Source organism: Sciurus carolinensis, chromosome 4 (assembly GCF_902686445.1).
Source record: "Sciurus carolinensis chromosome 4, mSciCar1.2, whole genome shotgun sequence".
Lineage (NCBI taxonomy): Eukaryota > Metazoa > Chordata > Mammalia > Rodentia > Sciuridae > Sciurus > Sciurus carolinensis.
This window is the reverse complement of record NC_062216.1, coordinates 79,824,232-79,851,278: the sequence shown is the minus strand read 5'-3', so window position 1 is coordinate 79,851,278 and position 27,047 is coordinate 79,824,232. Positions and strand designations below refer to the sequence as shown.

Below are 27,047 nucleotides of genomic sequence, written 5' to 3'. Positions count from 1 at the left end.
ATGAGCTCTTTATTTTGCGCGCTTACTTTCTCATAGTTCTTTCTTTGTTCTCCCTTTGAGGAACTTACACTTCAATATCTATAGTACAGTAACCAATCAGCATTTTCGCACGAGGGGAGAGCATTAACAGATACCGGCAGCAAAGGCAGGCATACAGTGGACCTGTACTGTCCATCAGGGAGCTTAGCCAATCCCTGGAACTTCCTCAAAATAATGTCAGTTGTTTATGCAAAAGCCAACCGCACTGGCAGCCTGCCAGGCGCCATCTTAGCCTTGCCACACCTAGGGCCAGGGGTCCGGCCGAAACCCCAACATAGAAGGCTTTTTTTTTTTTTTTTTTTTTAAATGTAAGAAAACTCCATGTTGGTTTGATATATAGTAACCAAAGTATAAAGCCTCCTTTTTCTCACAAGATCAGTGTATTTTTGGCCAAGTATTGGAGGGGAAGAATAGACTTCTTTGTTTGGTTTTTTAAAAAAGTAATTACATTTGCCATTCATTGAGGTAGCTTTTAGAAAATACAAATTGTATTTTCTCCTTCCTTGCTGTGAACTGACTTAATTCTTTAGTGGTTTTCAACTGGGAATAGTTATCTCTACTCCATCCCAGAGTATTAGGAAATGTGTGGAGAATTTTAGTTAACCCAGTACCTTGGAGTGCTACCAGCATTTTAGTTCCTTGGGAACTAAGGATACTAAATTTATTGCCATGTGCTGGACATAAACTCAACAAAGAATTGTCTCACTTAAAATTACTAGTAAATTCCTTAAGTACTATTTATGGAAGTTTGCTTGACAGATCTTTGTATGAGAACAGGTTGTCTTAAGTTTGTTTTTGTTACTGTAACAAGAATACCTAAGACTGAATAATTTATAAAGAAAAGAGGTTTATACCAGGCATGATGGTGCATGCCTATATTCCTAGGAACTAGGGAGGCTAAGGCAGGAGGATCACAAATTCAAGGCTAGCCTGGGCAACTTAGTGAGACCCTGTCTCAAATTAAAAAGGATTGGGACTGTACTAAATAGCACGGCACTTTCCTAGCAAAATTAAGGTTGTAGGTTCAAAGACCCAGTACTGTCACGAAAAAAATAAAAAAGTTTATATTTGCTCACGGTCCTGAAGATTGAGAAGTTCAAGATTAGGCATCATATCTGTTGAGCACTTCATGCTACACTGTAACATGTCAGGAAAATCGGAAGATCAAGCAGGCACATACAGAAGAGATGGGGGCCCAAAGGGGTACACATGGCTTTATAACAACCTGCTCTTGTGATAACTGATCCATTCTCCTGGGAACTCTCTTAATCTCTTCATAAAGGTGGAGCCCCCAGTGATTCAAACACTTCTTAAAGGCTTCACCTTCTTGATACTGTTATTTTGCCAGTTAAATATCAACATGAATTTGGATGGGGACAAACCACATCCAAATCATAGGCATTAATCAACTTTTTCTGTAAAGACCCCAAATATTAAAGAGTTTGTGGGCCTTGTGATCTCTGTGGTTCAGCTTACTTCTGCTACCCGTAGTTTAAGAGCACTTACAGGTAATGTATAAGGGAATGGGCATGGCTGTGTCCCAGTAAAGCTTTATTTATAAAATGGATATGAGCCTCTGGGCGGAAGTTCAGTGACCCCCTGGATTAAGAGAAAACATACTGCATGCATCATATATCCCAGTTATCCCAAGGAAGACAAAGGATGTCATACAGATACATGGAATTTCTTCTTGGATCACATTTAGATTTAAGTTGCATTTCATGTTTACTTTCTTGTGTTTGATCTTGTGAGTTTTTGGTGGTCTTATTCTAAGATAACTGCCAGAGATGAATCTGAGGTAGATGAAGGATTATTCAAACTATAAACTTATGTGAATTCTCTGAGTTATGAAAAGTTTAAAGACTTTAATCAAATAAGTCTTTTGTTATCATGGAGTTTTGTGCCTTGTTTTGAAAAAATGAAACGACCTCTATAGCATGATGGTTTAAAGAAATAAAATGTTAAAAAGTACATTTATGAATATTAAAACAATTGTTGTGTTTCAACTTCAAATTTGAAGAGATTCTAGGAAGAGTGATATGACCTTGTCATAATTGTTGTTTTCTTTTAAAAGCAAAACTGATATACTAGGTAGTAAATCCAAAACCATATTTATAAAAAATGACTATAAAACTAACCTCAGGCATTTAGAAATACAAACAGATAAGGGAAAGCTACCAACAGCCCCAAGACATGCATAGTACCACTGTCTGTGCAGGACTAAGCAGAGAGAATTAATGGGGTATCTCACAGGACTTGGAATTAGGGGAATGTCAAAATAGCTTCAGCTATTCACTCGATAATGTGTGTGACCTATTTTAAAAGTGGTAGTAGAAATGGAAGGGTGTGTGGTTTTCTACTACAATATCAGACAAGTGCAGTATGTTTTATGGTAAGAACAGAAGAATTTAGTATGGTCTGTTCCAGTGAACTCTCAAAATGTATGTGACAGAACTCTTATCCGGAATAGGGCACCACACACAATGAGCAAAAATCAAGTGACACTTATTTTCTAAAATCTCCTAGCTTTCTTGTCACTGTACTTGACAAGAACAACTTAGAGGAGGAAAAGTTAATTTGGAGCTTATGGTTTCAGAAGTCTCAGTTCATAGAAAGCAGACTCCATTGCTGTGGGCCCAAGATGAGGTAGCACACTATGAGGGAAGGACCAAGTGGAGGAAAACTTCTCAGCTAACCATGGGGTCAGGAAGCAAAGAGAGAGGGAAGGAGAAAGAGAGTCAGACAGAGAAGACAGACAGACTGAGTTAGAGGAACAGGGAAATGGCCACAGGAAAGATGAACCCTTCTAGGGTACACCCCCAGGGACCCCCTCCTCCATCCATGCCCCCATCTGCCTACAGTTTCCAGTCAGTTCATTCAAACTAGGATGGATTGGTTACGTCACATCTCTCATAATTCAGTCATTTCACCTCTGAATATTCTTCCATTAACAGGAACTTTTGGGGACACCTCATAATCCAAACTATAACAACAAGCTATCGTATTTTTGTTTTTTTTTCCTGTTTTTTTTTTTATTGGTGCATTATACTTTTACATAATTGTGGAATTTGTTGTTAGGTATTTGTACATGCACATAATATTACAGTATAATTTGGCCATTATCATTCCCTAGCATTCCCCATTTCTTCCCCTTTCCTGACCCTGGGCCCTTTACTCTACTGATCCCACTTCGATTTTCGTGGTATGTCTCCCACCTTTCCTTTCCTTTTTCCTCTCTAGCTTCCGTATATGCAAAAAAAAAAAAAAAAAAAAAAAAAAAAGATCCTTGACTTTGAGTTTGGTTTATTTTGCTTAACATAATGTTCTCAAGTTCCATCCATTTTCGTACAAATGAAATAACATAATATCATTTGTTGTATCTGAACAAAACTCTGTTCTACACATATACCACATTTTCTTTATTCATTCATCTGTTGATGGACCTGGGCTGGTTTGGCTATTATGAATTGTGTGGCTATAAACGTGGGTATGCATGTATCACTATAGTATGATGACTTTATAATTCTTTAGGACAAATACTGAGGAGTAGAATACCAAGCTATCATATTTTTGATCATTATGTAAAAAAACCAGAGGAATAGATTCTGTAAAGTTAGGAAAACTACCTTAAACACCACTTTCTTCTAAAAGTTAAGGAAAACTAATTTTATCCAGACATGAGAATCAGGGAAGTATCTGGATAAAGTCTCACTTAAAGTTAATGCAGAGGAGAAAAGAGTAAGGAACAGAATCTTTAAATAAAAACCCCTCAGAAAAACCTGACCTTCAGAGATTAAACTTTTCTTTCAAAATGTGGGTTTTGTCATCTCCATTCACAACTTTTCTCATTTTATGTTCTTCCACGTGTTACTGGTTTCTCACCAACTTGTGTCACCTTTTATTTTTTTTATTCCAATATTTTTATTGGTACATTATAATTCTATATTAAAATGAGATTTATTATTATATATTCATACATGCAAACAATATAGTAATATAATTTGATCATTATGGTTTCCCAATATCTCCTCTCTCCCTCCCTCCCTCCATCCCTCCCTCCCCTCCACTGGTCCCTTTCCTCTGCTGTACTGGTCTCCCTTCTCTTTCATGAGGTCCTTTCCCGTTTTTCTTCTGCAGCTTTTATATATGAGAGACTACACATGACCCTTGACTTTCTGAGTTTGGCTTATTTTGTTTAACATAATACTCAATTTTCATCCATTTTCCTGCTAATGACATAATGGTGTTCTTTTTTATGGATAAATAAAACTCCATTGTGTATGATGTAAAAAATAAAAATTCCATTATGTATATATTCCACATTTTTTTTTTTTTTGTTCATCCATCCATTGATAGTCATCTGTGCTGATTCCATAATTTGGCAGTTGTGAATTGTGATGCATGTATTGTGAATTGGTATGCATGTATTGTGAATTGGTATGCATGTATTGTGAATTGGTATGCATGTATTGCTTATAATATGCTAACTTAAATTCTTTAGGATAAATACTGAGAAGTGGTATATAGTTGGGTCATAATGGTAGTTCCATTCCTAATCTTTTGTGTAATCTCCATACTGATCTCTGTAGTGGTACTAATTTACAATCTCGCCAACACTGTGAAAGTGTTCCCATTGCCCCACATCCTCTTTAGCATTTACTACTGTTTGTATTCTTCATAACTGCCATTTTAACTGGAGTGAGATGATATCTCAGCATAGTTTTGATTTGCATTTCTCTAATTGCTAAAAATGTTGAATTTTTTTTGTGTATTTGTTGGCCATTTGTATTTCTTCTTTTGAGAAGTGTTGATTTACCAGGGAGACCAGCCATAGGGACAGCTGTTACACTTTTGTGACTTTTGCCTCCAGGAGCTCCATTGGATCCTCACACTGAAGTCATCTTTTTGGCTGGGGTGGGGACAAGCTTATTTTGACACAGGGTTTTTTTTTTTTTTTGCAGTGCTGGGGATCGAACCCAGGGCCTTGTGCTTGCAAGGCAAGCACTCTACCAGCTGAGCTTTCTCCCCAGCCCCAAGATTATTTTGAATCACACCAGACAATTCTGTTCTTCCTAATGAGGTTTGTCCTCAGGAGAACAGGGAGCGGGGGTGTGGCTCAGTGGTGTAGGGCTTGCCTAGCATGTTTGAGGCACTGGGTTTGATCCTCAGCACCACAAAAAAATAAATAAATGAAATAAAAAAGTAAAAAGATGTGTTGGTTTAGTTCATTCGCCCATTTATTGATTGGGTTACTACTAGTTCTTTTGGTGGTAAGCTTGAGTTCTTTAACTATTCTGGTTATTAATCCCGTAAGAAGAGTAGTTAGTTAGCAGAACTTTTCTGCTATTCTTTAGGATCTCTTTTTCATATTCCTGTTGCTTCTTTTGCTGTGCAGAAACTTTTAAATTTGATGTTATTCTATTTTTTTGATTCTTGGTGGCATTTGTCGTGGTCTTGTTGAGGAAGTTGTTGGCTGTGCCTGTATGCGGGAGTGTTTACCCTACATTTTCTTCTAGGAGTTGCAATTTCTGGTCTGATTCTTAGGTCTTTGATTCATTTTGTATTAACTTTTGTGCAAGGTGAAAGTTAGGGATCTGGTCTCATTCTTCATATGGATAACCAGTTTCCCCAGTACTGTTTGTTAAAAAGACTGTCTTTTCTCCAGCGTGTTTTATTTTTGCACCTTTGTCAAGGATCAGATGACTGTATCTGTATGTTTTTATCTCTGTGTCTTCTATTCTGTTCCATTGGTCTGTGTATCTGTTTGTATACTAGTACCATGCAGTTTTTGTTATTATAACCCTGTAGTATATAATTTGAAGCCAGGTAATGTGGTACCTTCAGCATTACTTTATTGGCATAGAATTTCTTTGGCTGTTCTGCATCTTTGGTTGTTCCACATGAGTATTAGGATGGTTTTTCTAGTTTTATGAAGAACCTCACTGGTATTTTGATGGGGATTGCATTATAACTGTCTATTGCTTTTTGTTAATGTGACTATTTTAATATTCTGCCTATCCATGAAAATGGATATTTCCATGGTATTTCCATCTCCTACTGTCTTCTTCAGTGTTCTATAATTTTAATTGTAAGGATCTCTCACCTCTTTATTGTGATTTTTCTCCTAGCATTTTTTTTTTTCATTTTTCTTTTTGAGTCTACTGTGAATGATTGTTTTCCTGATTTCTTTTTTCAGCAAATTCATTATTGGTATATAGGAAAGCTATTGATCTTTATATGTTGATATTGCATCCTGCCACTTTGCTGAACTTATTAGCTCTGACAATCTTCTGTGGAGATTTTTGGATCTTATAGGGTCATATTTGCAAACATTGAGAATTTGACCTCTTCATTTTTTTTTTGTTGTTATCTCCTTTATTTTCTCCTTTGGCGTAATAACTCTGGCTAGTACTGTATATTGAATAGAGGTAGTGAGAATGGATGTGTTTGTTCTGTATTTTACAGTAAATGTTTTCAGTTCTGTCCCATTCACTGTGATGTTGGCTTTGGGTTTGTCATATATAACTTCTTAATGTTGAAGTACGTTCCTTTTATCCCTAGTTTGTTCATTGGTTTTGTCTTGAAAGGGTGCTGAATTTTGTGAAATCTTTCTCTGATTCAGTTGAAATGACTATGTCATTTTTGTCCTTAATTCTATTTATGTGGTGGATTATAGTAATTGATTTGTATATGTTAAACCATCTTTGCATCCTTGGAATGTTTGAAACCAACTTGGTTACATTGGACAGTACTTTTAATATGTTGTTAAATATGATTTGCTCGTATTTTATTAAGGATTTTTGCACCTAGGTTCATTGGGGATATTGGTTTGTAGTTTCCTTTTCTTGATGTGTGCTTGTCTGCTTTGGTTTCAGGATGATACTGCCTTCATAGAATTTATTTGGAAGTATTCTACCCCTTTCTATTTCATAGACTAATTTGAGGAGCATTGGAATTAGTTTTTCTTTAAAGGTTTGGTAGAATTCAATTGAGAATCCATCTGGTCCTGGGCTCTTCTTTGTTGGAAGGTTCCTCCCACCCCCACCTTCGATCTCATCCCTTATTTTTGTTCTGTTTATGATTTCTGTATCTTCTTGGATCAATTTTGTCAGGTCGCTTGTCTAGAAATAAATATATATATATTTCATGTAGATTTTCCAGTATATTGGAGTGTAAGTTTTCAAAATGATCACAATGATCCTTTGGATTTCTTTGTGGTGATACCTCCTTTTATAACTCTAAATAAATTAATTTGGACTAGTTTGGGTATGTGCTTACCAATCTGGTTAATCTTTTCGAAGAACCAACTCTTAATTCATGTTTTGTATTTTAAAAAATTCTCTTATTTCTTGATTTTAGCTCTAATCGTAAACTAATTTGCTTCCTTCTGATTTTGGAATTGGTTTGTTCATGTTTTGTAGGGCCTTAAGATGCATCATTATGGTGTTCATTTGGGACCTAATTTTCTTATGTAGGCACTCAACAGCTCTAAACTTACCTCTTAGAAATACCTATGTAGCATTGTAGAGGTTCTGGTATATTATATCATATATTATATTTGATTTTGAGAATTTTAAAATTTCTCTCCTGATTTCTTCTATCATTCATTCATTATTCATAAGTGTATTGTTCAATCTCCATCTGTTTATGTAGTTTCTGTAATTTTTCTTTTTTCCCCCTAATTTCAGTCTGTATGATAAGATGCACAGTTATATAATTTTTTCTCCCTGTATTTGCTGAGAGTTGCTTTGTGGCCTAAAATATGGTTTATTTTGGAGAAGGTTCCATGAGCAACTGAGAAGAAAGTGAATTCAGCAGTTGTCGAATACAATATTCTGCAGATATCCATTAATTTGATTTATAATGTTTTTTAGGTCTGAGGGGTCTTTCTAAGATTTTATCTTGTTTACCTATATATATTCTTGTATTCTTATTCTATATATTCTTATTTTTGAGAGATGTGTGGAAATTACCTAATATTGATCTGGTGTCTGTATCTTTAAGATGAAAAGTGTCTGTTTTATGTAATTAGGTGTACTGATGTTTGTGGCATAAATATTTACTATTGTTACATCTTGTAGGATGGTTCCCTTTACCCAGTACAAAGTGATTTTTCTTTTTAGTCTCTTTTGATTAATTTTGGCTTGAAGTCTGGTTTGTTGAATACAAGAGGGGCTACTTCTTTTAGGGGTGCCATTTACGTAGCATATCATTTTCCATCCTTTGATTTTCAGCCTGTTGTTGTCATTGATTGTAAGGTGAATTTCTTGCAAACAACATGTAGTTGGTTTTTATTTCTTATTTCATCCTACTAGCCTATGTCTTTCATTTGAAGAGTTATTTACATTGAGTGTTGTGGTAGAGAGATGTTTATTAATTCCTGCCATTTTGATTTATTTCTAGTGTCTGATTTGGTCCTTATTTGTTTAGCCACTTTTCAAGTGAGATTTGTGTATTTATGAGCGCTGAAATTTGTTTTTGATTTCTTCTTGTGTGTAGTATTTGTTTTCTGTAGTACTGGCTTAGTAGTCATGAATTCTTTTAGTTTTTCCTTATCTTTGTAGGTTTTTTATTTCTTCTTCCATCCTGAAGGATATCATTGCTGGTTATTGCAATCTGGTTGACAGTTACTTTCTTTCAGGGCTTGAAACACATTCCAGGTGCTCCTAGATTTTATAGTTTGTGCTGAGAATTCAGAAGTAATTCTGATGGGCTTGCCTCTACATGTGATCTAATGTTTTTCTCTTGAGACTTGTAAAATTAAAATTCTATCCTGTTCTGTATGTTAAGCATTTTAATTAGGTGTCGTGTGATTCTCTTAGGATATTGTCTATTTGGGTTCTGATTGCTTCTTGTTTCTAGATGTTCATCTCATTCCCAAGATTTGGAAAATTTTTTTATTAGTTCTCTGAAGAGATTATTCGTGTAATTACCCTGTCTGATAGCCCTCTTCAGTTCTTGAAATTGGCCTCTTAATATTGTGCCAGAGTTCTTGTATATTGAATCATGTTTACTTATTTTCTTTAATATTGTCCAAGTATTCAAGGCTGGCCACTTTGTCTTCCAACTCTGAGATTCTGTCTTCAGCATGATCTACTCTGTTAGAAGGACTTTCAACTGAACTTTTTATTCCCCCTAAGTATGTCTTTCTTTTCCAAAGATTCTGTTTGGTTCTTTTTTAGTATCTTTGCTTACTGAAGAATTTCCCATTTGTATCCTGTACTGACTACCTTAGTTCATTCTGTATTTCTGTGTTCTGCTGCAATTCATTGATTATTTTTATAATTATTCTTTTGGATTCTTTATGTTGTATTTCATTTACATTAATATCTTTGAGGTCAGTTGCTTGTAAATTATGAACTTTAGGAGATGTTATGTTACATGTTTTTTCCTATTTCTTGTATTCCTGTGTTGGGTTTTGTGTATCTGTTGGGTTCTTTTCCACCCTTGTATTTTAGACTATAGCCTTTTCTTGTTGAAGTGATCTCTTCTCTGGAATATCACATTACTGTGAGTTATTTATTTATTTATTTACTTTTTGCTACTGGGGATCGAACCCAGGGCCTCGTGCTTGCAAGGCAAGCACTCTACCGACTGAGCTATCTCCCCAGCCCCACTGTGAGTTTTTGAATATATTTCCAAGTGAGTTTTGTAATATAGTTTCCCTGCTAATTCTTTGTTGATGATTAGTGTATTTTGACATATCAGAACTTAAGAATCCCACTTTCTCTGTAGGTCTCATCAGTGTGGTCCTTTTCGTAGATCAGGAAGTTGTGTTGTATACAGCAGTGTGAATGGGCTATATCTTCCGTGATTGCTCTTCTAAACTTAACAACTCTGTATATTCTAAAGCATTCTATATTGGGACCCCTTGTAGGTGTGGTCCCTATCGTTTTTGTGTCATTTCTCTGTTTTTACTTAGGGGAAGATGTCCATGAGAAGGACCTCAGTACCCTGCCTTTACTTGTTTCTACTGGTATCATAGTCTTTGGTTCAAGGTTTTTATATCTGCTATTCTTTGTTAAATCATTGTTAAGGTTTGAGTGTGGTTAGCTTGTGAGTGGAGCAAGATACGTTGTCTTGTCTGGTTTGTGGGCATTGCTCTGTAGTACAGTCTCTACTCTGTGAACCTGTAGTGTCCCAGTAGATTCCCAGCATCTCACAGAAAAGGGGAAAATAAACACCACTACGAACAGCAGCAGCAGAGAATGTATAGCATTAAAGTAAATACCTAGTGGCTACTCTGACATCTCCAACACTGATTACCATAAAAACTGGAATGATGATGTTAGCAATTGAATATAGCAGCAACAATAAGTAGTATTGAACCAGATGTAGCATTAAACAACATGTGTCAACTATGCCATTCATAGTCCTAATAACCATAACAGCATGATTGGTAGGCCAGTAATTATATAAATATTTCTGAAAGACTGTAAAATATTGTTCAATAAGAGAATAGAAAATGGGGTATGAAGGTGAAAGAAAGTTTTGAATGTTTCAAATTGGAAAGCAAAGTGATGGTTAGTTTCCCAAATAAGGGAAACTAAAAAGAGAAAGAGTAAGAGAATTAGTTATTAAAAGGAAGAGAATGGAGTAATAAGAGAAACTAAAGGGGGGGGGCACAAAATATCCTAGCCCTCAAAAGAAAAAGTAACCGATAAAAAAATGATAAAAAAATAAAACAAATGTGTGTATGTATTATATATTCACAAAACAATCCACAAGCAAAGCAAGAACACACACACACCAGTTCTTAATGAAAATGAAAGAATTGTTTCTACTTAGGTGGTCAAAACTGTTAACAAGGATGGATGTTCACTGTTCAAGACTGCCCTTTCTGTTTCTTATTGGGCTGAGTACCCAGAGAGCAAATACTGGGATTGTTAAACCTTATCTCTTCTTGTGTTGCTCACCAAGTTGACAGCGAAAATGAAGTTCTTTGAAATAGCTCTCTACTTCCCTTCCCATCAGTATAAGATAGGATGGAATGGGAAGTACTGTCAATTGGAATTTTGTCCAGACTGACTAGATCGATGTACTGACAGGGCTGAGTTAAGGCACAGTTCTAAATGGAAAGTTCTGGTGGCTGGAGTTTGGCTCTGATGACCTTTGGGACTTGATTCAGTGGTATCTGCTCTGGAGAGATTAGACCAACACCCTCCTCAGGCCAGGTGGATGTTGGTCACTGCTGGACTTCTGAGTCTCACAGGCCTCTCAAGAATTTCCACTTGAGTAGCCAATCCTCCACAGGTCTTGTACACTGTACCACTCATAATTATGGCATTTCCAGGATCAGTTCCTGAGTGTAATTGCACCCATCTGTTCAGTTTCCCCAGTTTCTTCATCTGGTCTTGTGAGCTGCCAAACTCATAGAGAAAGCGTGTTGTACTCCCCTTTATATCTCTGACTTAAATTCTCTGGGTACAATCTTCTCTGTGCCTGTTTCAGTTATATTCTGCTGTGTATACCCTGAACCATATGGTAGTAGGCACTTGTCAGGACAGTATGAAAATCAGTGTTTACTGTGATTTCCTGGGATCCCACAGCTGCAAGCTGCAGTGTAGGCTCCTCAAGATGGGTCTCATCTCTTGTTAGCCAGTTGAGAAACATGGAGCACTCTTTTAAACACCAGTCTCTGGTTCTTCTAAGTTCAGTCTGCTTTTCTGTTTTACAGGTTTTTCTGTGCTATATTTGTACAGTGTTTTTCTCTCTGTTTGTGTTACCCTTCCCCTCTGTGGTGAACTTGCACTGTACTATGGTTTGGCTCCAATGTCTTCTTTTTTGTCCTTGTTCTAATCACTAAACTTTCTAATTCTCTTTGAATCTGACTATCTGATACTGAATTTCGGTATCTGACACCCATTTTGCTGAGAAGCAGTGCTCCTAATGCTTGAATCTTGAGCCATGGGAGAAACTGTAAAGTATAGCCTTCATCTGATCCACCATTTTATATATCCCTGTCTGGGAGGCTTTAAGAAAGTTCTTTAGTATGTTCTACCTCCAGAATCATGTCATCTGTGACTAATGGCAGTTTACTTCCTTTTCCATTTGTGAATGCCTTCTTTTCTTGCTTGATTGCATTGGCTAGAACCTTTTGTAAAATACTATTGCTTTCCCAATCTTTGGGGTAAAGCATTCAGTTATTTTTTGCCATTAGACATGAGGTTAGCGGTAGTTGTGTTTTTAGACGGCTTTCATCAAAATGGATGCCTGGGGTAGGGGGCAGATTGTATATTACTAATTCACTTGCTTTATTTGTATAGGTCTGTTCAAATTTTTTTTTCTTGAATCAATTTTGATTATTTGTTTCTTTCTAGGAGTATTTCCATTTCGTATAAATTATGCAATTTGTTGGCATAAAATTATCCCTGGTATCTCCTTTATGATCCTTTTAATATGTGAAAATTGATAGTGATATTCCTGTTTTATTCATAATTTTAGTTAGTTTTCACAGTGGTGTCTTTCAGCTTTTTTTATGGTCTCTATAACTAAAGAGTTGCCAATTTTGTTAATCTTTTCAAAGAAACCAACTTTGAGTTTTATTGATTTTTTTTCTCTATTTTTCTGTTTTGTTGATTGGCATCCGATATTTTATTTTCCTCCTATGCTTGCTTTGGATTTAGTTTACTCTTTGCTAGTTTCTTAAGGTCAACCAGGTTGAAAGAAGATTGATTTGAGATCCATCTTCTACAGGCATTTTCTTACTATAAATTTATCCTAATTACTGCTTTAGAGGTAGTCCATAAAATTTTATATTTTGTTTCCTTTTAGCTCAAAACTTGAATTTTTTTTCTGCTATTTCTTCTGTGACCCATTGCTTATTTAGAAGAAATCAAGGAAAAATTTGGAAAATATAGAATTTAGAAAAGAATTTGATTTTCCAAATTTCCATCTGTTGTTGATTTCTTAATGAGTTCCATTTGGGTCAGAGAATATGCTCTGTATAATTTCAGTCTTTTGAAATTAATTCTTTGAGCTAGTATGTGTTCTGTCCTGGATAAAGCTTCATGTGTACTTGAAAAAAATGTGTGTTCTCTTGTTGGGTGGAGTGTGCTATAGATGCTAAGTTATGATGTGAATGGTAGGTTTATATTGTTCACATTTTCTGTATCCTTGATAATTTTTGTCTGTCCTTTAATGAGAATAGGGCGTTAACATCTTTAGCTGTAATTTTGAACTATTTTCCTTTTCCATTCTGAAATGTTTTGCTTCATTGTTTTGGGGCTCTGTTTTTATATGCATATATGTTGGTAATTATATTTTCCTGGTGATTTGATTCTTTTACATAAAATACGCTTCTTTACCTCTAATAATACTTTCTCTTCATTTTTTTTGGTACTGGGGATTGATCCTGGGGTTGCTTTACCTCCGAGCTGTCTTCTCAGCCTTTTTTATTTTTTATTTTTGGGAAAGGGTCTCACTAAGTTGCTGAGAATCTTGCTAATTACCGAGGCTGGCCTTGAATTTGCAGTCTCCTTCCTCAGCCTCCCAGGTTGTTGGGATTACAGGTGTGCATCATCAGGCACAACTGTAATACTTTTTGTTTTATTTTATCTGACAGAGCTTCTACAACCGGCTCTGTTAGGATTACTATTTGCTATAACCTTTTACCATCAAGATTGTGTCTTTGTATCTAAAATATGTCACTTGTAGACACCATATAATTGGATCTTACTTTGTTTTATTCAGTCTTAACGACCTTTGCCTTTGAAGTGTATTCACATTTAATATTAATTACAATGTTGAGCTTATATCTGTCCCCACCTTTAATCTTAGGTCATTTTTGTCCTTTTCCCTCTTTTGTATTTAGATGTTTTCTTCTGTATCATTTTAATTCCTTTGTATTCTTCTTGAAATATATTTTCAGATTTTTAAAATGTGACTATTTGATAGATTGCAGTATGCATTTTGACAAAATTTACTTTATGGAAATATTAACTTAATTTTTGCCTAATGCAAAAGTTTACTTCTTTTCTTTGTGGTATTATTTATATTATATTGCTGTAGTAAGCAATAGTGATGTAATTATTGCTTCATATCTGCCCCCCCCCCCCCACCACCAGGGATTGAACTCAGGGATCCTCCAACCACATCCCCAGACCAGAGCCCTTTTTTGTATTTTATTTAGAGACAGGGTCTCAATGAGTTGCTTAGCACCTTGCTGTTGCTGAGGCTGACTTCGAATCCTTGACCCTCCTGCCTCAGCCTGCCAAACCCCTAGGATTATAGGTATGTGCCACTGCAACTGGCAATCTTATTTATTTTTATGAAGTTAAAAGGAAAAATTATTATTTATAGTCATATTAATTTACATGCTTATTGTTTCTGGTATTCTTCATTTGTTCCTGAAGGTTTTAGTTTTGAAGATTATCAGGTTGATTTGTCTCTGTATCTTTCTGGCACACTTTTATTGACAGTAGGGATATTACTCTCTTTGTCCTCTTTCATTAATACTAACCTTTGAATGGGATTTGTACTTCATTTTTTAATTTTCATGATAAATTGTATTTTTTTTATTTTTAGCTCATGCAAGAAAGCAAAGTTTATCATTAGTTTTCTAACTTTACAGAACTCTCGTGACTATGTATGTATGTTTGGAAAAAAACCCAGAGCTTACTTTCCGAGATTTCTTACTTGTTTCCTTCTTCACTTTTTTCTCTGCCTTATTTTTCTATTTTTTCTCTTGTACCTATCAAACCGACTTTTTATTCTACTCTAAATAATTTGTCCTCATTTCAAGGCTGCCTCAAGGGAGCCCTCCTACAGTCAGTCCCCTGGAAGGTCAATTTTGAGAGTTAACTGTGGTTGGAAATACTCTAACCCATTCCATGCTGACAGTGGGTTCTTTGTATTCACTTATTCTTAGAGTAGCCACAGCTCCTTCTGTTCCAGCATTGTGTGCCATGCTTTCAAGAGTTGTCTGTCTTGTATGTTCTGACCTTAGATCTGCTATATGCCCTTTTGTTTCTTTCTGATTCCTTCTGCAGAGGTTCTGATATCAATTAGGTCTTCTAGCTATTTATAGTTTTCCACAACTTTTTGTGTCTTGGTGTTTTCCTTTTCCATAAATTTAGAAATGTTAGAGTTTTTGGTTTTGTGATGGTTTGTTTTCCTTGTTTTCCTCAGGATTCGTGGAGATTTTTCAGAAAATTGCCCCACCATCACTTATATCTTAAGTGTTGTAACAGTCTTTCCTGTGGGGAAGCTCCCTCCCAAGATTGGGTTTAGATGTCAGAACTGCATGACAGTAGTTCATAATATGGTTAAAATAAGATTTATTACCCAACACAGGCGGGCAGTTCTGAGATGGGGCAGTGTTTCTCAGACGGTATCCAGAAACAGCAAATGAAAGTGTGGAGATATTTTATGAAGAGTAAGTCCAGCTGGTATGGAATTTGAAAGTAGCGAATTCAGGGTTTATGGAATCTGAAAGAGTTAGCAAAAGAGCTCTTGTACTCAGAGCATATTGGTGTGAGTGAGCTTTATTAGTAAGCTACAGAAAATGACAGACACAGACGGGATGATACTCAGAGGTTGCTAACACTTAATCAAATCATCTGGTGATGGGTCTGTTTCAGTTTCTTCTCCTTGGTCTCCATAGTTGAGATCCATTTTTTAGCTCTGGTTATTGTGGCATATACTACTGAGCTGGACTTTGATCTTACCTGCCATTTTTATTCTCAGCAGCTGTTATCAACTCCCGGAAGTATCTTGTGTTTCTAGAGGGGAACTAGGAGGTAGGTCTGTTTGGTAATCCCATCCAGAGATAAGTAAATTGAAGACTATGTACGGTTATCTCCAATTTCAGCAACAAGTCCCCATTGGCCGGACAAATCAGTAAATGACTCACAACCGATAGTTTCCTAGTGCTGCTTTTTGTTCAGCTCTGTTAATTACATCTTTTCCATTTAAAATATTTACTTTCATTAAGCATTTCACTAAATGTTTAATAAGTACACTAAATTATGTATATCATATGAGATCCTTGGAATAAAAATAAACTTAAGTCCCCACTCTCCAAAATTTATCAGATACAGAGTTTTTGAACAGGTAAATGTTTATAAAATAGTTCAATAACCTTATGTGATCCTAGAAGAAGAAAAATGACTTGTAGTTGAGGAGATTGAGGAAGGCTATGAAAGAAAGTGACATTTAAATTGAGTATTAGTGTACTATTTACTGATTCTAAAAAGTTGTTGATTTTTAAAACATATTTAAAGATTACTTCTTGAAATGTTCACATTGTAAAATGTTAACCTTTTCAGAAATATTAAAATTTTGAAAATACATATTCTGAAATTGATGTATTATTTGTGAAATGTTAGTAACAAGCATAATATGGAATGGCTTTCGCATTCGTTATGACTCAGTGAGTGATAGTAAATCAGTGAGGATAGTTTATTATTTTCCATTTACAAATACGGAAAACATTTTTTAAAAATTACTGTAGAAATGATGTAAGTAGTGTCAGCGAGCATTTAAACTTACCAGGTTTCTAATTCTGTGCTTTTAGTCACTCTGATAAAAATTATGGCTTTTATGGAGGGATTTTGCTTATCCCATCTATTTATTTTCCTGTTTAATTCAGTAGAGTGATTTTGGGTGGGTGTAACTGGGGATTGAACCCAGGGATGCTTAACCATGGAGCCACATCCCCAGCTCTTTTTATTTTTTATTTTGAGACAGGGTCTCACTAAGTTATTTAGGATTTCTCTTAAGTTACTGAGGCTGGCTTTGAACTTGTGATTGATCCTCTTGCCTCAACCTTCCAAGCCCCTGGGATAACAGTTGTGCGCCACTGGGCCTGACCCAGTAGAGAGAATTTTAACTTTATTTGGAGATACAAAGGACTTAGACTTTCTCTCCCCTCCAGAATTTTTTGAAGATTTGAATATGCCATTTGTAGTTTATATGGATAGTTGATGAACTGCTAAATAACTTAATATTTATTCCTTATTTTTAATTTGTATTACATGCCTGTCTTAGCATTTTCTCAGAACTCTATGTCTTCCCATAAAGAATTTTGGAAAGCTATAGTGTAAAATAATTAAAATTGTACTTAAATTATGATATCACTATTGTAAACAATCTAATTACTTTAACATAATAAAAGTTGTCCATTTTAAAAGAGGAAACAAGCACTTGTGACAATTCTTTTAGAGAAAGCGGAGGGAAAAGTAATGTGCTGAGGAAGAGGGAATTAAGGTGAATAAAAGGAGAAAATTGTGGTAGTATGGGCTGTCAGAGTGGGTATGAGGTTCCAGAATATGAAGTTTGTTTGGTAAACTGATCATGTTAATTTATATTCAATTTTTTATAAATCTGGTCAGAATTTATGACACTTTAGACTTGGACCATCCCATGTACAAGAACAGATGCTATTTTTGTTAGATAAAAAGTATGCTGGGAGCTGTGGCACATGCCTGTAATCCTAGCGACTCAGAAGACTGAGAAGGATCACAAAAGTTCAAGACCAACTTCAGCAGCTTAGTGAGACACTGTCTCAAAAACAAAAAGAAAAAAGAAAAAAAAAAAAAAAAAAAAGACCAGAGATGTAGCTCAGGGCTAAAGTGCCCGCACTGGGTTCAATTCCTGGAACATCCCCTCAAATCATGTTACTGTTCTTGAATTTAATACACTAGCAGTCTGTTAGATATTAGAGATGAGCAAGTAACCTCATGGATCTAAAAATTCAATTATCTTCCTTAAGATGTGTGATCGTTATTTCTCTTCAGTAGTTTATATTCTCCCTCTCTTCCTAGGGTAGGCTCTTAGAAAATTTGAGGTTATGAAAATATCAAAGCATTTATTTCCTTGAATATTATTTAGACAAAGCATGATTTGTTCATTATTCTAAAACATTTACCAATTATGTAACAGACGCTTTGCAAAATACTGTGCCTTGATTCCTAAATGCCCTTTTTGTTTTATATAGTATGTGTTGCTTACATAAATTCTGGGTCTGCTTTGTCTCACAAACATATCTTGGCAGGACTTTCTTTTGACTGCCTGAATTGGGGAGATTAAATAACAATATAGCAAAAAAGCAAACTTAAATGATCATTTGCTGGAGGTTTTTCAGGGAGAGCTCTTCCTGAATGCCATTTTAGCTTCATCTATGTTTTCACTAGCAGTTATTAAAACCCTAAGAAGTGATGATATAAATGGGCTCAGACTCTTTGTTTTTCCACATCAGGAAGGAATATCTATTGATTTAAGTCTACTGTCCAGGGCCAGTTATAACCCTTGGGATTTTCCTTACTGTTCACCTTTCTCCTTCTATGTGAAAGAATGGAAGATGCAAGTCCAGAGATGGTAGTTGGGAAAGTAAAAATTGACAGCCTTAGTGCTTGTACTTGGGCTTTCTATATCAGGTAGCTTACAGTGAACTGGGGACCTGTTGCCATTTTAAAAACCATTCTGAGGTGTTCTGTTGGTTTTTGTTTTGTTTTTGTGCCAGGGATTGAACCCAGGGGCGCTTAACCACTAAACTGCATCCTAGCACTTTTTATTTTTTATTTTGAGACAGGGTCTCACCAAGTTGCTTATGGCTTCATTAAATTGCTGAGGTTGGTTTTGAACTTGGGACCCACCTGCCTCAGCCTCATAAGCCTCTGGGATTATAGGTGTGTACCATCACACCCAACTTGGTTGGGGTTTTTGAACATCATCTGAATTTATCAGATGAATTGTTTTTCATAGATGTATTTGACTTAAAGATACATGCTCAGGATTTGTATGTGTTAATGTGGACTAAGACCATTTTAATGGGAGTGATGATGTTATGACAAAAGAATAAAAATTAAAAGTAAGTTTGAGTTTTTTTTTTTTTCATTAATAGACAGGCAGTGGTTAAAGGTTCCCTCCCACATCCCTTTGCTTTGACGCTATTTGAGGACACATTGTACTGGACTGACTGGAATACACACTCCATTTTGGCTTGCAACAAGTATACTGGCGAGGGTCTGCGTGAAATCCATTCTAACATCTTCTCTCCCATGGATATACATGCCTTCAGCCAGCAGAGGCAGCCAAATGGTAAGTGATCTTGATTTTTAAATTTTAAGTTGGAATAGTTTTGTAGCACTTGGATGTCTGGCTATAGTGAGAGTCAGGAGAAAAGACATATCTGAAGGTTGCAGAAAAATGTTTAAAAAGGGAAAATATTGAAATATAATTCAGGTTAAACAATATCCTGTCATTTGTGTCCTTATATCTATCACTATTATTACCTTGCCCTTTGTTTGGGGTAGAGGTGGTGGAGGTGCTTTAAAAAAATTGAGTTGACTCATTTGTTAAGCTTACACACAAATGCATTTCTTGTTCATTTTATTTCTCTATGTGTGCTTGAGTGTATTCCTTTGGAGTGCATTTAAAAAACAGTTCTTGAGTGGAATCACTGTTACTCTAGTTGGTGAACTTAAGCATCTCAATTTGCTGAATGAAGTACCTGAATAAACAATTCCCTGCATATGTCCCTACTTTTCCTGTTCCCCCCACCCCACTTTTTAAAAATTTAGTTTGGCTTCTATTTTTGGTCACCTTTTACAATGACTTGGGCTATGTCTGTTGACAGTGACCTCTTGAGAGAGAGGAATGGAATTAGGTTTAAAAGGAATATGAGAATGTTAAGTGTTTGGCACTTGTGTGTAAATAAATGTCTGGCATGTATCAGTGTATTTCAGATTGTATTCTGTAGCCAAAATGAAAAGCTTTTGGGTCATGTGTTGCTTTGTATTAGCTCTTTCCCTTTAGGGGGAGTCAGTCAAGTACTGGATGTTTTATATTGGAATCTCATGATCATAAGCCCACAAAAACACTTAAAACTGTAGGTGTGAATTACTCTTTTGTTAAAAAAGAAAAGAAAAGAAAATATTTATTCACTTTTGAAATTTTTATTCTCCCGGTTACCCTCAAGAGAAATGTTTCCCCTGTAATTTTTTTTTATTCTTTTTTTTTTATTGTAAACAAATGAGATACATGTTGTTTCTCTGTTTGTACATGGAGTAAAGGCATACCATTTGTGTAATCATAAATTTACATAGGGTAATGTTGTTTGATTCATTCTGTTATTTTGTTCCCTTCCCCCTACCCCTCCCACCCCTCTTTTCTCGCCCCCCATCCCTCCCACCCCTTTTCCCTCTATACAGTCCTTCCTTCCTCCATTCTTGTCCCCCTCCCTTACCCTAACACTAACCCCTCTGTAATTTTTTTTTAATGTCACTGTTGATCTTTTAGTTTTACTAGTTTGAAAATTTGCATTTGTCTTCGATGTTGCTTTCTTTTCTCTCATGTTCTTTTCTGCATCTTATGTTGATTTTTTTGAATAGTATTTGACATCCATTTCTATAATTTCTACCAGTTTACTAATTTGTTTTGTTTACTTTAAAATTTTCCCTTTTTTAATCAGTTCTGCTCCATCTTCCATGTTCATCTTTCCGAGGCATGACTTTTCAACATTCTCCTTTTCTTACTTTCAGTACCTTCTACTACAGTGTGTTCCTACCCTTTATGCTCAATGATCTTTAGTTACTATTAGTCAATGGAAACCATAACTTTCAACTGTACTATTCACCTCATTAGCTTTTTCAGTGTATGGCCCCAAGATTCTGTTCATATGAATTTACTCCATTTGAAATGCCCTGTTCTTCCTAACCTGAAGGCTCCTGCCATGTCCTACATATTCCATGAAGCTTTTTTTCAGTTATTTAAACCTCAGTGACTTATTTCATGTTTGTGTACTTGTGTAATATGTGCAAGATTGCATTTAATTTCCTTTTTTTTTCTTCTAGTTTTATTGTTTGTTGATTTTACCTTATTGATTAGATTGTGAACACTTTTAGGGTGAGGATCTCCTACTTTACTTTTTGTTTATTGCTTTTTTGGATCTAAAATGCTAAGTAAATTTTCAACGAATAATTCCTTGCAGATGGTTTAGTAGTCAAACAAAGCACCTGGATGACATTTGGTAATAATTGTGGTTTATCACAGTTGTTCATGTTATAGTTTTTAACATTTGTGTACTTAGAGTCAGGGAGGTCATCCTTAATCATTGGTATTAATCAGTGTGATTTATATTTGACAGCTACAAATCCATGTGGAATTGATAATGGTGGTTGTTCCCATTTGTGTTTGATGTCTCCAGTCAAACCTTTTTATCAGTGTGCTTGCCCAACTGGGGTGAAACTCCTGGAGAATGGAAAAACCTGCAAAGATGGTAAGATGATTTTATCCAAGAAGGAAAAAATTTTATGATAGCAATTAAGATTCTTCATGATTTATTTCTCTGTAGTAAATTCTACAGGTTACAGTGCTTTGGGAGACTGAAATAGTTATATAACTGTTTTATGTCATCTTTTGAATACTATTTTATCAATTTTAGTATTTTAAGAAATGTACTAATTTTTTGGGAAAAAATTAGGCACTATTTCTGTTCTATCAGATTTCATAGTTACTGATATCAATTAATTCCTATAAGAATTGTTATTACATCTTATTAAAAATACATTTTTAATAGTAGGTAACTTGTAAATATCCTCTGTAAAGGGAAAAATGTTTATTAAATTTTTAGCTATAAAGAATATCATGGGGTAAATATATTTTCTAACACTGGTTTAAAGATATTTTAAATTGCTTTTTAGTGTCAGAGAGGTGTTTTTAGAAGAAGAAAAAAATTCATGTTATATTGTTAAAAACAACTTTTTTTTTTTTTTTTTTTTTTTTTTAAATACTTAACCACTACACTTTGCCTCTTCTCCTTACTCTTAATTCCCATAGAGAGAGGGCATGTTGGAGAAGTGTACTGACTTAGGACATTTCAAGGGACTTCTGATTTTGGAAGAACATCAGTTCTTCTCTTTTTCTTAATGAGAATATTATTCTTCATTTTTACCCCTATGGATCACCATCTGGTTCTCTAGCAACCAGCAAGACCTGGTAAGAAAATTGTTATGTTTAGCAGTGGCTTCTTTATCTAACTTTGAAAAGCAGAAGCCTTTATTTCTGCGTATTAGAGAGTTCCTGGCAAGGAGGTCAGGGAGTCAGAGAAATGGAATTGAGTCTGTGTACTAGATGTTTGTTATGACTTGGCATTGATAAATTGTCCTCGTAGTCAAAGGTGAAGCTGGCTGACTCTAGTCTGATGGTTTCCATGGCAAACAATAATTCGGTTTCAATTTAAAACAAAAGGTTTTTGTAATATTACTTTTTTGTTTGAAAATGTAGCCTGACTTTAAAACTGAGTATTTATTTTAGCAACAGTGTTTTGTCTACTGCCTCACAGTACTGCAGATGTACATGTTTAACAGTTTTGAATTTTAGGCATACATTTTTCAGGTAAAGTAGCCTTAAGTTAGCTATTATGTTTTGATCATAATGCCCACATTAACAGCTTTATAACTCTTCATTTGCTAAATTTTGACTGGTTCTTTTTGGCAGTAAGCAGAGGGCCAGTGAATTGTATAGTTATTTGTAGTTTGTACCTGCTATGTGGCATTTTGGGATATACTTTCTCAGTGTTGGAGTTCATTTGTAATTAGCCTTGGAGTTAAATAGCTGATGTTGAGAAGTGTCACTCCTCTGAGTTTTTACAAATATAATTTCAGATGGATGCTTGAAGTTTATATACCAGTATTTTCTTTTGGACACTTTTTTTGGGGGTGGGGTGGGTTAGGAATTTTTTTCTTGTTCGTTCAGTTGTCTGTTTGCTTATTATTTTTTAATGAGTGTTTTATAGTTAGGTGATTGATGGTTTACTTGAACATAAAAAATGAAAACAGATTGAGCTTATTTTTCTCATTCTTATTTATGTTTTATTAAATCATAATAACTGTTAACTGTTAATCCTGTTAATGTTTTGGGTTTAAAACAGTTCATAAATAAATTCCATTTAAAGCTCAAATAAATTTTAAAATCTTCATTTTTAATGAGAGTACATTAGTTAATATTTATTGAGTACTTGTTCTTAGTATCATCCTGCTTTTATTGAACACTTGTATGCTTAGTACCTTCCTGAGTTTTACATTCATCTCCTTTAATTCTCACAGCAACCTTATGACATTTAAATGAAGAAACTAGGCTAAAGAGATTCTGTATTTTATTAAGTTCTTATAGCTACTTGAATCAAATTGTATCAGATTCACTACTCTTACTCTTTTCTTGTTGTTGTTTGTTTTCACTATTCTTACTCTCAACCACAGTGTTGTTTATCTGGTTCCCTCTCTTCATTGCTATTTCTTTCTCCATACTTCTTTTGTCCTCAGTTCTGTCAAGTGTTGCCTTGTATTTCTTTGTTAAGACAGCTTTATTAATATGTAATTCATGTACCATAAAATTCTTCCATTTCAGGCGTATTATTCAGTGATTTTTTAAAAATAAATCTACAGAGTTGAGTGACCATCACATTACTATAATCCAATTTTATAACATTCCAATTGACCACAAATATTCTTGTCCTAGATTTCTGTATCTTTCAAAACATGCTTCTTGAACAAAGGCTCTGTATCCTACATCTCCTTCTTCCTTTAATATTTAGCTACTCCTGAAATGAAACCAGAAAGTGTATCAAAACTTGATTTGGAGAGGTTGACCATTATAGAGCTTGACCTCAAGTGAACTCTTCCTATTTTATTGTATTAGTTTTCATTCCTACTTTAAAGAAAACTAATTTCCTTTTGTACCCATGTATTTTTTTTTATTTCCTGAAGAAGTTCTGCATTCTTTATTTAGGGTGGCTAAATTTTGCTGTGACTTTCAAGTGATTTTTTTTATCCGTCTTTCATTTCACTTTTGTCATATAGGTGCCACTGAATTATTGCTTTTAGCCCGAAGGACAGACTTGAGACGGATTTCTCTGGATACACCAGATTTTACAGATATCGTTCTGCAGTTAGAAGACATCCGTCATGCTATTGCCATTGATTATGATCCTGTGGAAGGCTATATCTACTGGACTGATGATGAAGTGAGAGCCATACGCCGCTCCTTCATAGATGGATCTGGCAGTCAGTTTGTGGTCACTGCTCAAATTGCCCATCCTGATGGTATTGCTGTTGACTGGGTTGCACGAAATCTTTATTGGACAGACACTGGTACTGATCGGATAGAAGTGACACGGCTAAATGGAACAATGAGGAAAATCTTGATTTCAGAGGACTTAGAAGAACCCCGGGCTATTGTCTTAGATCCTATGGTTGGGTAAGAAACTCTACTGTTAGTAAATATGTCTGGTGTTTCATTTCCTATTGATAACTAAAAACATTAACTCATACAACATGAAATACATAAAGTTTATTGGTTTCTAATAAATAGTTGTTTAATGACTGTTCATTTTTAGAATATAATGATTGGTATAAAATGTCAAGTTAGAGAGAATTTCTAGTTTTTTTTTTCCTTAACTGTCTTAAATAATTTTTATTTCTAAATTAAGTCCATACTTGCTGACTTTGGGTGTTGTCTGCAGATTTTGCTCAGATTGCATCATGACCATGAAAAATGTGGAAAGAAATGATTTTCAGAACCCTTTCCCTTCCCATATAAGATTTAATTTCATCCTATTTCAGTATTTATAGTAAAACTAAGTCTTACTTCATATTTCCCCAAATATATGAATGACTTGATTTCTAAATCCTTGTGAGGCCATATAGCTTTACTCCTTTTTTTTTTTTTGTGGGGGGAGGGGGGCATATACCCTATTTAGTCTGAGGTATCACAACTTTCTACGTACTTTGAAATGTTATTGTAGGATTTATTCTGGGAATGAACATAGTGACAAATTATTATACCTCACTGTATACTAGTACCTTAGAACTGCTTAATTATCCAGAAGCCACAGGAATCACTTTGCACTGCAGGGAGAATTGGATGATTTCAGTTTGTCATCTGGATATTCCTACTAGGATAGCTTTGATGTTAGACAGTGACAAGCATCAAGAAAGAGTTAACGTTCATGGGAAGAGGCACAAAATATTGTGACTAAAAATGGAATCTTACTGGAAAGCATTTTCAGGATCAGTATAGAAACTCTGATCTGAAAATTTCCTACAAGCTTATCTATTGCTTATAATAAGCTTCTTAAACATACTCTTAGTATGTATGTGTTATTTCTTTTTCCTTCTATGGTATTGACTGATGATGGTAGTGTAATGTCTGTCATGGATGTCACTTTTATTATCTGTTTTTGGCTCAATTTCTGTATACTTCTGCAGGTACATGTATTGGACAGACTGGGGAGAAATCCCAAAAATTGAGCGAGCAGCTCTGGATGGTTCTGATCGAGTAGTATTGGTTAATACTTCTCTTGGTTGGCCAAATGGTTTAGCCTTGGATTATGATGAAGGCAAAATATACTGGGGAGATGCCAAAACAGACAAAATTGAGGTTTGTTTCTTACTTTTTCATTTTAAAAACCAGTTTTGTATATTTTTTATTTTGGTAGTAATTTGGTGTGGGTACTTTGACCTTTTAACAGTTGTCTGGGGTACTGAAGGTGTCTTATAGAAGTTTTACTTGATTTCATGTTTCTAGGGATGATGTATTATCTTCCACCTAGTCCTATGATTTCTGAGTTACATTGGTAAGAGAAATGGATCTTCATTTATTTCTAGTCTTAAAAGCTTATGTGATTATCCTCATTTTGGATAAAGCCATGTCCTGAATTTTCTAGAGGCAGTTTTAGCAAACCAAAATTATATAAGATCTGTACTGGAAGACTGGCTATCCTAATTTAGAAAACAAAACCCATTTGTGTATATAACTTTTGTTGGTGTTACTGGTGTTGAGACAGGAAGTGAAATATATAAAGTATTAAGATAGTTACATGTGAACACTTTTTAACTTAATTTATGGACTCTATGAGGGAAAGATGAATTAACCAAAGCTTAGGAAAAACATTTACCAAGTGGTAAAATTGTGGCAGTCAAATAGAATTATGGTGAAAATAACCAGTAATGAATATTTTGTCATAGTGGTTTGTAAATATATCATTGATATTAAATGTGACATTAAAATCCACACAGTTTGAATTAGTCTGTGTCAAAGGTTTTATGTGTTACATACTTAATATGGAGTTAGAATCTTATTTTTCCTTTGAGGGATGCATGACTTCTTGTATAAGTAATGGCCTTGTGTGACTCTTTAGAGAGTGACTGCACATCTTTTTAAATTTTTTTTCTTTAGTTGTACATAGACAAAAATCCCTTTATTTTGTTTATTCATTTTATTTATTTATTTATTTTTGCAGTGCTGGGGATTGAACCCAGGGCCTTGTGCTTGCAAGGCAAGCACTCTACCAACTGAGCTATATCCTCAACCCAGTATTCATTTATTTTTATGTGGTACCGAGGATCGAACCCATTGCCTCACACATGCTGGACAAGTGCGCTACCACTGAGTCACAACTGCAGCCCTGCACACATCTTATGTATAGAAAATTTGGACTCTAGACCAGTTATTTTAGAAAGGTAGTTCTTAGGAGCTCCAGGAACTCTGAGAGAATAATGAATTAAAGGACTTTCCTTCCAAAGTGGAAAGTTGGAACAGAAGAAACCCATTAGTATTCCACCAGGCCCAGATACTGAAAATGGCATCTCTTATTCTTGCATCTGGTTTCCATTAACAGAAAATCCTATGTATACTAGCTACATAAAATTTTTCCCTGTTGTGTTTCACTGTACTTCACCTCTTCCTTAAAATCCAAGTTAATGTTGAATCTTGGAGGGCAGTGCTGAGACACAGGTGATGGATTTACTTTTCAGATGGCTGTTAACTTCATTTGGATCTGCTTGAGTACATATTACCCACCTAATTCCAACCAGTTTATAATTGTGTATTGTTCATCAGCTGTGGACCATGCTTGAATGTATTATCATTAGGAAATAGTTTAAAGCCTGAGTGACCTAGAAGAATGTCTGTAGCAATGAAATTTACATAAGGAAGGAATACTTTATTTATTATAGGGACTTTTAAAAGTCAATATTTAGTCTTGTCTTTTTTACCTTATTATAACT

General features: G+C 35.0%; 1 protein-coding gene and 1 non-coding gene across 2 annotated transcripts in view; one reads left to right on the top strand and one right to left on the bottom strand.

The window, feature by feature from the left end:
* The window catches only part of Lrp6 (LDL receptor related protein 6), a 170,906-nt gene that overhangs the window by 73,022 nt on the left and 70,837 nt on the right, over positions 1 to 27,047 (top strand). Inside the window, 4 exon segments of the mRNA XM_047549455.1 lie at positions 18,884 to 19,080; positions 21,128 to 21,259; positions 23,841 to 24,237; positions 25,248 to 25,419. Coding sequence (XP_047405411.1) covers positions 18,884 to 19,080; positions 21,128 to 21,259; positions 23,841 to 24,237; positions 25,248 to 25,419 — 898 coding nt within the window.
* Positions 9,576 to 9,645, bottom strand: Trnaa-ugc (transfer RNA alanine (anticodon UGC)). Its single transcript has one exon. It is a non-coding gene; the product is annotated as a tRNA-Ala (tRNA).